Source organism: Photinus pyralis, unplaced genomic scaffold (genome assembly GCF_008802855.1).
Source record: "Photinus pyralis isolate 1611_PpyrPB1 unplaced genomic scaffold, Ppyr1.3 Ppyr1.4_LG7, whole genome shotgun sequence".
NCBI classification, from domain to species: Eukaryota; Metazoa; Arthropoda; class Insecta; order Coleoptera; family Lampyridae; genus Photinus; species Photinus pyralis.
Window position 1 is genome coordinate 10,925,831 of NW_022170738.1, and position 10,604 is coordinate 10,936,434.

At 39.7% G+C, this 10,604-nt stretch overlaps 1 protein-coding gene across 1 annotated transcript; it reads right to left on the reverse strand.

The window, feature by feature from the left end:
• Window positions 1–418: 418 nt before the first annotated feature.
• LOC116175619 (transcription initiation factor TFIID subunit 2) lies at window positions 419–10,377 on the reverse strand. Its single transcript, XM_031493837.1, has 10 exons — window positions 10,141–10,377; window positions 9,361–10,087; window positions 8,909–9,317; window positions 2,445–2,684; window positions 2,149–2,398; window positions 1,558–2,104; window positions 1,291–1,510; window positions 926–1,241; window positions 695–880; window positions 419–647 (listed from the first exon to the last, which is right to left on the reverse strand). Exons 1-10 carry the CDS (start codon window positions 10,375–10,377, stop codon window positions 456–458), a joined length of 3,324 nt encoding a protein of 1,107 aa, XP_031349697.1. The 3' UTR covers window positions 419–455.
• Window positions 10,378–10,604: the final 227 nt, after the last annotated feature.

A 10,604-nucleotide genomic window follows, 5' to 3' on the forward strand; every position in this document is an offset into this window, starting at 1 on the left:
TCATACTCCGTTCTGTATGTACTGTCCAGCCTTAAGTATTCAAATACCTTGCGAAGTATTCGAATACTAAATATTTGTGAAAGTATTTGAGTTAGAAATACAAATACTGCTTCCATAAAAGTATTTAATTACAAAGTATTTGGATACTTTGAAGGATTTGAATACTAAAAAGTATTTACAAAATCGAATACTGCCCAGCTCTGCAGGGGATCCCCTTGAAGCAAAATCAATCTAAAATAAAAATATGTGAACTCCGTGAACGTGTCAAACTTTGCAGAGTGTAAGTGGTAACAATGAAATTATTTCCATTAGAAATTGCGTAATTTCAAAGCGGAACGAGGGAGAGTAACTAGGACTCTCTTACGCCATTTTTAATGGAAATATTTTCATTTATGATCTGCAAGGGAAAAAAGGAAAATAAATTCAAATTGCTTTTATTGCTTAAACTATGTGAATTACATCACTTCTGCACCAAACGATTGTGAACTAGGGCTCGGCGTCGAGCTCACAGAGCTCAAAGTTTCCTCTTTAATTTTTAATTTATTCGGATCCTTTTCTTTCTTATCTTTGTCTTTACTATGTTTATGATCATGCTTATGTTTGTGCTTGTGTTTGTGTTTCTTTTTATCTTTCTTCTTTTTCTTCAACTGAAAACAATAATATAGTACTTATACAAATCACGCGGGCGATATACTTTGGCGGCGGGATCGAGCTTATATTTGGAATCCGAATCTTTCTTAAACATCCCCGGCTCAAAACCGACAGGCCCGGGTTGCCCCATACCCGGCAAGGAAACCGAGTTGTCCGAAAAGTACTCCTGCTTTTGCACGACCGGCTTAACGGCCGGTTCAACCTTCAAGTCAAGCGGCATATTTTCCTCCTAGAAGTGGGGACTATGAAACTGAAAACATTAACGCTGGGGTACCTTGATCTTTTCCTCTCGCGCGATTATTTCCACGTTAACACATTCTAAGGTGTCATCGATAATTATGTCCGACGGTCCATCCTTTGACACTACAGGATTTGGATTCGGCTTCGTGTCAACAACAGGTGCAGGAAGCGGAGTGGGCGAGGAGAACGTCTTGGTCCTCTTAGGTTCCCCATAAGAAGACTGCTTCTGAGGTTTGTATAAAGCCTCAGTTTCCGGGTTGGGCAAACAGGTCGGTCGGCGAGTCCCGTAGAGTACGAAGTATAAATCCACTAAATCGCAGCGAAGCCGAGTATCGTGAGAAAGCATTCCACTGCAAGTGCAAGGAAATTAGTGGTGTTCAAGAAGGGGGGGGGGCATACTTAATGGTGCCCCAAATTCGTTCCACCAGTTCCGGAATGTCGAGCCGTTGTCGATGCGCGCGTTCAAAGGGGGGATGTTGAATGAGTAAACCGACGAGTTTGTGACGTACGCCTGGATCGGGATCGTTTTCCACAATGTCCAGCAAGTGCTGCAGGTCCGACCATCGTCCGTCGGCACGGACGAAATCCACGAGACACTCCAAGGCGGCTATTCTCACATCTGAAACAGACGCTCGCAAATATTCAACGATTCTATTCCCGGCTTACCAATAAATTGACCATAAACCGCGTAGCTCTTGAATAGATTCGGACTGCTGGGCAAATGACCAAACTTTTGCAACTTTCTAATCGCCTTCAGGCACGCAACCGTCACCGTGTACTTATAACAAGGCAGCGATTTCTCCAGATTGAGCATTCTCGTGACCTCCTCCAGCACCAATTTTGTATCGGCGCTCAGACTTTCGAAGGTAATCGAGGTGCCCTGCTGTACGACCGAGACGACAGGCGTGATCGTACAGCCGAGTGCCTCCACGAGGACGGCCTTGTAGTAGTTGTCCGAATATCGGTTTTTAGAATTGTCGTTGTACTTAAAAAGGTCGAGGAGGAAGCGGATTACTTCGGGCGGGCAGATGCCGTGCGCGTTTCGTAGGCCGGCCATGGCGAGCGGGATAGTTTTTTGCAGGAAGTAGTGCTGGAAGTTGGTGAACGTGTTCTGTTTGATTATGTGAGGGGCGGCGAACGAGCCGTAGAATTTACGGAAGATCGCCAACATTGCGGGAGGGCCCGCCCAGTTCGACACCATGGCGTTTGCGACCTGAAATATTCCTGTGAAACAGTGAGGGCGTGAGAGTAATAGACCTTGGTTAGGCAGTGGGCCGCTCTGCATCGCACTTTGTGGAAGCACTGCTCGTTTTCGATGGTATCGGTCAGTGCAAGGCGCGTCGGAGGGGTGGGGTAGCGTTCCAAGGCCAGGATCGCCTCCATTTGCGCGGTAACGTCTCGTTCGTGCCTCAACTGGAATTGCCACTGAAAGTCGGGCTGTTCGATAATTGTCGCACGCAACAGTGTCATTTCGGGATCAAGACGAATCCACAAAACTGGCGAGTCACTACGAGAACATTACAAGGAATTATGCCAAAGACATTTAAACTAACTCCATCGGGCTGAGGTCCATATCGACTTCTTCTCCGGTGCATAATGGGATTTTCTTCTTTTTATTTCGACGACTTTTCGAATGACACGTAATGTCCGCTTTAACGACCGTATTTTCGATTTGCAAGGTGTGCTTGAAGGTCCCGTCTAATTCCTGAAGCTGAACCAATAAGGGACCCACGTACTTTCGAATGCCAGTTTGGGTCGTCGCGTCCTGGCGGATTTCCACCTCTATTGTATTTCTAAAAGCGGATTTTGAGGAATCAACAATCACAGCAGGAGGGCGTCTCAAGTATCAGATATCATGTCAAAAATTTCACCGATACCACAGGAGCGCATTTCGCTTATACTGGTTAACCAAAGTCAGCCTAAAGTGGTAAGTTTTGTCAAATTAGAATGGTACAAACATAAAGTGTCCCGTTTATTAACGAACTTATCTATTTTTTACAGATCGCCGAGCGAGCCGAAGGCGAGTTCGGCACAAATTCGGCTGAAACTTTGCCTATTAGAACTAGTCTAGTCTCTTTCGTTAAAATCTCAAAAAAAGGTCTCCGTAAATAAGAACGTTGGAAAATCTACAGTAATTCATTTAGAAATAAAATTAGGCGCTTTCAGAAGAGTTTTTGTCATTTAAAAGTAGACATAGGAAATCCTTATGTCTACTTTTAAATGACAAAAACTCTTCTGAAAGCGCCTAATTTTATGCAACCAAAATAACATGCGCATGAATTTTGCACTGTCATTCTAGATGTTAATAAAAACGACAGTAAATAGTATGCTTTTAAGTTATGATGAAAATTCGGCCGCTACTTCCCTTAAGTTTCTTATGGGATTCTCTTCCACAACATTTAAAACACTCACTTTCATATCCTCCGTTAAACTTGAGGGTTGTTTACAGTGTGTGGATCGCATTTAAACAACCACTAATTATAAAGTAATTAACATAGAAAATACTGTTACCGGCACTATACCAATAAACAATATCAACTTTTTCTTCAGTTGAATACATCGCACACTAACGAAAATAAAAATACGCAAGCCCAAGCAGTCATATACTGATACATATTGCAATTATTTAATATGACAGCCAGACCTTCATTTGTTTTAAGAAGTTGGTTGCATACTATTAGGCGTCCTTCAAAAGAGTTTTGTCATTTAAAACTAGACATAGAGAAAACAATACACAAATCACTATGTCTACTTCTAAATGAATATCACTGTATATAAAGTTACCATTGCAGTTTGCGCATGCGCCTTTATTTTTAAGTGGGCCGGATTTCAGTCAAGGGCTGTTTTACCAACCCAACCCACTCGGCTGCCCCAAGCAAAAATGAACATTTTCTTCTAAATCGATTTTTTAATGTATGCGAGTTACCTACTTGGATTCTGATACACACTTTGGTACTAAAAAATTTATAATCGGTTCATAAATAACAGCGATATTGACAAACCCAAACAAAGTAATTGCACTAAATTTCGCAGACTAAAACAAATTAACTGCAAGATCGTTTACAAAAACAAAGTAAGTTATTTGGTTTTTGTCAACAAAATTCAGTTACTTTGTTTACCCATGGTAAACTTGTTCTATTACAACGAAAATAGTCGCTCCATCACTGAGAATGACCTAGTAAGTGACTTGCAGTGGGATGGGTAACTACAATCGGGAAGGACTTAAATCAGTTGAACTCTAGGAGTCAAAGGATAACCATGTCCGCTTCAACAGGAATAAAATCGCGTACTAAGCAAATAATAAATGACACCATAAAACAAAACACGGCACAAAAAATGGTCTACATAAAAGTGTTTTCCCGAGAAATTTTGGTGTAGTCGATTTTTGGTAAAAAAGGAAGATTATACACTGCCTTTTTTTGAGGCCCAAAAAAAATTGTCTCAGATCGGCCCGGAAAAAAATTTTCTTATAGAATGTGGCCTGTAGAATCCATAATTTCAAACAGTTCCAAGATTGGGCTACTAGTTCAAAAGTTACAGCCCTTTGAATTTTCTTTCGAAATTGGTTTCTAGTCTATAACTTTTGATTGAGAAGTCTGATCGAAAAAGTACGAATTGTTTTGGATTCTACGCACCAAAATTAATAAGAAAAAGTGTTTTCCCGAGGAATTTTGGTGTAGTCGATTTTTGGTAAAAAAGGAAGATTATACACTGCCTTTTTTTGAGGCCCAAAAAAAAATTGTCTCAGATCGACCCGGAAAAAAATTTTCTTATAGAATGTGGCCTGTAGAATCCATAATTTCAAACAGTTCCAAAATTGGGCTACTAGTTCAAAAGTTACAGCCCTTTGAATTTTTTTTCGAAATTGGTTTCTAGTCTATAACTTTTGATTGAGAGGTCTGATCGAAAAAGTACGAATTGATTTGGATTCTACGCACCCAAATTAATAAGAAAAAGTGTTTTCCCGAGAAATTTTGGTGTAGTCGATTTTTGGTAAAAAAGGAAGGTTATACACTGCCTTTTTTTGAGGCCCGAAAAAAAATTGTCTCAGATCGACCCGGAAAAAAAATTTTCTTATAGAATGTGAACCTGTAGAATCCATAATCAAACAGTTCCAAGATTGGGCTACTATTTCAAAAGTTACAGCCCTTTGAATTTTTCTTTCGAAATTGGTTTCTAGTCTATAACTTTTGATTGAGAAGTCTGATCGAAAAAGTACGAATTGTTTTGGATTCTACGCACCAAAATTAATAAGAAAAAGCGTTTTCCCGAGAAATTTTGATGTAGTCGATTTTTGGTAAAAAAGGAAGGTTAAGTATTCAAATACTATGCGAAGTATTCGAATACTAAATATTTGTGAAAGTATTTGAGTTACAAAAACAAATACTGCTTCCATAAAACTATTTAATTACAAAGTATTTGAATACTAAAAAGTATTTACAAAATCGAATACTGCCCAGCTCTGGTGTAGTGGAAATGAAACGGAAAACTTATCGGTAACAAAAACGAACTCTGTTGCTACTTAGTTTAAATTATGTTATCAATAAAAAGCAGGATGTAAACGATGTAGAAAGCACATTTAATGTAAAGTTGTTTGTAATTATTATTTATGTTACCTTTGGCCAATGTTGAAAGCAAATTTAACATAGAAATGGGGGCTAAAAAGAAGAAACCAGGTAGGTATCTTCTTGAACTAATTTTGTTTTAGGCTCACTGTAGCAAAAATACCTTCCCGCCGGATAATACCAGTAGCGAAAAATGTTTGGAAAATATCCAGAATCCGGTAATTATAGCCGTATTATTTGTTTTTCGTATTTAGTTGGCGTTAATTATTTATTACGCACTTGAACCAAAAAAACAAGAAGGTAATCAAAGTTGTAATTAAGTAACATTTCTTAAAGTTTAAGTTTAGGGAGCTTTTCCAATGCGAAACTATTTAAAAAATGCACGCCAGCCTTTCAGCCTAAATCTGACCTTTGTAATGAATGCACTTCTATGAAAAATGCTGTCAATACCAACAGTGGTGCTAAAAACAACCAAGAAAAAATGACTGCACACAATTTAAAAGCCTCTCCGGCAAACGAAAAGTACAAAGAGGACTCGAAAGAAGCTGCCCGAGTTTTAGAAATTAGTTCTAAGCGTATTTTTTCCGTGGATCTTTAAAAAGTGATATTGCTTCCAATTATGCCGCAAAGTATATCTTATTTATTTACAAGCAGGCTAGTAGTTTTTAACTAAACATGTTATTTACGGCCCTTATAACTAAAGTAAACCAATCGTTCGGCCCAAGTAAGGTAACGATCCGTTACTTGACCAAAGGTCACATGAGTGCTGACGGGATACATGGCAATATTAAACAAAAAATTAGTAGAAAATGCACTGCGTATAATTTTCAAGAGCTGCGTGAGTTAATTTCTAACTCCAGAAAACAATTAGAAGTTTTGCAGTTAACAGAATTTCGAAGGTGGAAAAATTAAAGACGCATGGTCAGAAAAGTAAGTGATCCCCCCTACTGTCCAATGCAGTAGAAGTATCAAGTATGCTTTATAAAAGGCAAAAAAAGCCTTCAATACAAAACAAACTTCAAGAGGACTATAAAGAGCTTGATTTCCTTAAAAAAAAACATGTAGATAACGTTCCTGACGTTTTACTAATACATATGGAATTAATACCGAGAAAAACGAGAAAATATTAAGTGGACTTTTATGCCTACATTTTGGCAAACCATGCCGGCCTTAAACTCATCTCAAGATTTACTTTCAAAAAAGGATGCCAATGAAGTAAACGATGACGACAAATAGTTTCTAGGTACCATATTTTGTTCATGTTGATCTATTTAGAATTTAAGTTTTTTTGTGTGTTATATTTATAAAGTATGCTCATAGAAAAATTATTTTTGTTAGCTAGTTGGTTTAATTTAGGCCTTTTTAACATTTTGTCATGTGCAACTGCACTTACTTTGTTTTTGCACAATACTTTCTGATTTTTAAAAAGTAATACTTTTTTGAAAAAACAGTTTTTTGATCGCCTAGCGGGCCTAGCCTAAGAAAACATTCATAAAATAAATGAAATCTCAATAAAAGGTACTGTACACTAGTCGATTTGCTTTGGTAATTATTCAATGGCAAAATTTCATAAGGCATCGTAAGTTATAATAAATTTATTTAAAAGCAACAACAAGTTTTAACGACTTACTCAGTTTTTGCTTGGGACAGCCGCGCTATACCTTTACAAATATCCATGCCCGAACCCGGAGTCGAATCGAGAACTCCTGCTACCGCAGTTCTTCAACTCCAGTTCGCCACAGGAGCCGGCACTGTATCACACGGACCACATCTGATTTTTACTATACAGAGTGGCCATTTGAAAACGAAACAGAGCCTATTTTGGGAACCTCAAAACATTTATGAAAAAATCCTCGGACCTGTCAATTTTTGATTCAAGGGGGAACCATTTTTTTGCTAGTTTCGCCCCCCTAAGGGCAAGGCCCTAGCGGGGGTGACAAGTGCTCCCAAAATTTTAAATCGAATGGGGGGGTCGAGTGATAACTTATTTTGAAGGTATTTTTATGTGGATTATAACCCTTAAGTTTTAAATCGCTACTAATTTGCCTAGCCGATACATGGGCTAATAAATGTTAAAAACGTGTCAACATTTTCTTATGAAAAAAATGCTTGTAAATGAATTAGTTAAATAACAAAAATTAATACAACAGTAAATACAAAAAATGTTGTTCTCCTACATTCTGAACCGTACTTTTTGTTGTTGTTTTTTTCTTTTTAATACCTGTTGGTAGGTGGCTATGCCAATTCTGCAACGGAAATCTTGGTTATTGTTGAGAGCGTTACTATAGCAACATTTTAAAGTTTAATAGTGCTTGTCAATTGTTGTTGTCAAATAATAGTAGTGACAAATACACACCTGTCGCTATTGGGCTGATTCAAATCCCAGAATATTTCGGGAGGGGCATATACACAACGTCCCGAAAAATTGAATGTTTGGGCTGGCATTTTTGGTAACCATATCGTAGGCCCCTTCTTTTTACCTGGCAATCTAACAGGAGAGAAGTACTTGAAGTTATTAGAAAATACGATTCATCCAGCATTAGTGGAGATACTAGAAAATAACAACGAGTACTTGGAAAATCGTATAGTATTTCAACAAGATGGTGCGCCACCCCACTATGCTGCAAGGGTTTCGTCAATATTTGGACCAAACGTTTCCAGGACAATGGATTGGAAGAAGAGGAGCTATTGAATGACCTCCTCGTTCCCCGGACTTAAATCTGTTAGATTTTTTTTATGAGGACATTTAAAAACTAAAATTTATGCTAGTCAGCCAACGTCGCTAGAGAACTTGCGACAAAGAATAATTGATGAATGTCGTCAAATCACCCCAGAAGTTTTGCAAAATGTACGGGAAAGGTTTGAACAAAACCTGTATTATTGTATGGAAGTCGAAGGCCAACATTTCCAACATTTACTTGATTGATTTTAGCTTTAAACACTTAAAATAAAACTGATTTAAATCTTAAGAGTTATAATCTACATAGAAATACCTTCAAAATAAGGTATCACTCGACCCCCCCCTTCGATTTAAAATTTTGGGGGCACTTGTCACCCCCGCTATGGCTATGCCCCCAGGGGGGCGAAACTAGCAAAAAAATGGTTCCCCCTTGGATCAAAAATTGACGGGTCCGAGGATTTTTTCGTAAATGTTTTGAGGTCCCCAAAATAGGCTCTGTTTCGTTTTCAAATGGCCACCCTGTATGCGTTATGGGTTAAAAATTCAAAAAAAATATCTCAATAACAAAGGAAGTTGATATTTGCGCAGTCTGCGCATGCGCACATTTAATCGGTAAGATTTTTCTTGGTTGTGGTTTCGGAGCTACTGAATTAAAAAAGAACGAATTAAATACATTGAAAACTGTTGTAGTTAAGGGCTCGGAAGGACGGACAGAAAAAATGCGCTAAAGAGTGGGTAATGATTCTAACTGAATCTTGGAGAAAGTTCTTACCTTTTTCGATTAAACACCGAACTTAAGTGAAATTTGGCATGGCCGCCAGTTCGAACCCACTGATCAATAAAAACGATCATATCCTTCCCGGTCACGGTAAAAATCGCTTTAGTAAACGTGATCGTACTAATAAGCATGTGACTCCACAATCCGCTCCCAATTTTTTGTCCCGCCGCGTTCATCGCCAACGACAATTGCTTATTGAACACCTGCAACAGCAACTCCAACCCTATTCTGTTCTCCAGCATTCGCATAACTAGCAGACCTTTCTTATACATGGCCTCGATGTACAGTGGAGATAATGTGTGCAAATTACGAATTGAGAAGTAGAATTGCGCCTCGTGGTGCTTCGTGTGGCTTGAGGGGGTGCTGGACGATGTCGGCAGAGGCGAAGGAGGCTGACTGGGATCTGCAAGAGGTGGGGTAGTTAAAAGTTTTTGAGCATTTTCTACCTAAGATTATTCCGCCGTATTGCTCCTCGTACTTCACGACGTCCCTCAGCGTGCTTTGGACGTACTCTCTGTACTCGTTATTCCCGAAACACTTCTTGCAATACAATCCGCACAAATACTGGCTGATCGATTTGGGCAGCCACATATCGGACCAGTTCTGCATGGAGATGAAGCATCCGAAAAACTGCTCGGCGATTGCTTGCGCCATCGCACGTCTCGTGATGTAGCACTGATCGATGATTACGGCCGAGTGCAACAGGTTCGTGTTTAAAATGCTCATCGTCGCGTACGATCTGTAATCGTACGCGACCTCGTCGACAAACACCTGCTTGTAGCACGAGTACGGGTAGCGATTTGATAGCGTTTCCTCGTAAAATTCGAACGCCTCGTGCATGTAGCGTGTCGTCACCTTCAGCAGGGGTAGCAGCTGGGGGAGGCAGAAGTGGGTCACTTCGTGCATGAAGGGGTCCACGTAGATTTCGAAGGGGCCGACGGCTAGAGATATGTTAGGGGCGCAAGTTGGAATGCCCAGCACGTAGTGGAAGGTTCGCCGTCGCATATCCGGGGTAAATACCACCTCAATAAGATCCCCATTGGACACTGCCGTCATTCCTTCGTCGACTGTAAACTCCAGTTTCCAAGTGCAGGGCTCGGCGTAACTGTCGACACAAGGAAACCACAGCCTGGATGAGTTTTCATGGCCGTAAGTGTACAAGTGGACGCCTCTCTACAACGTTACTCGGTCAGTTTCAGTGGATTAAACCACTGTGAAAATGTTACAGTAGCACCTTCATACAATAAAATCAAAATTTGAAAATATGCCGTTTTCAAGACTGTGGCGACGGCTGCACTGCCTCGACGTAGAGCGATTTTAGCTCTCTTTCGTCTCGACGGGAGAACCAGGCGAAACGAATAAATAGTGCACACAGCAAGAGTCACTCGTTCTCGATCGCGCATCAAAAACATTGCACCTCCGAGTTTCGACGAGCACCTAGACCTAACATCCGTTAGCCGCATAGCAATAATAATAGGCCCTTTTTGGACACTTGAACAAATTTTCAGGCGGCATCCTTATTCTTATTCTTCACACATACATCATTTTTACAATACACCCTAAAAGGGGTTGATTCTGTCCCACCTGATCAGCATAGCTTGTAACACAAATTTTTTGAAATGGCATTAGTTTTACTTTTATTTGAGGTGCCTGCATACAAAATTTCATTTAAATATATTAACAAATAAAA

Bases quoted from the DNA above. Each gene is read 5' to 3' on its own strand.
- LOC116175619 (XM_031493837.1), bottom strand. From the start codon at position 10,377: ATGCGGCTAACGGATGTTAGGTCTAGGTGCTCGTCGAAACTCGGAGGT. The intron at 10,088-10,140 runs GTAACATTTTCA...GTAACGTTGTAG, and splicing joins TATTGTATGAAGGTGCTACT to AGAGGCGTCCACTTGTACAC. The intron at 2,685-8,908 runs GTAAGAACTTTC...ATCCGCTTTTAG, and splicing joins TCGGTGTTTAATCGAAAAAG to AAATACAATAGAGGTGGAAA.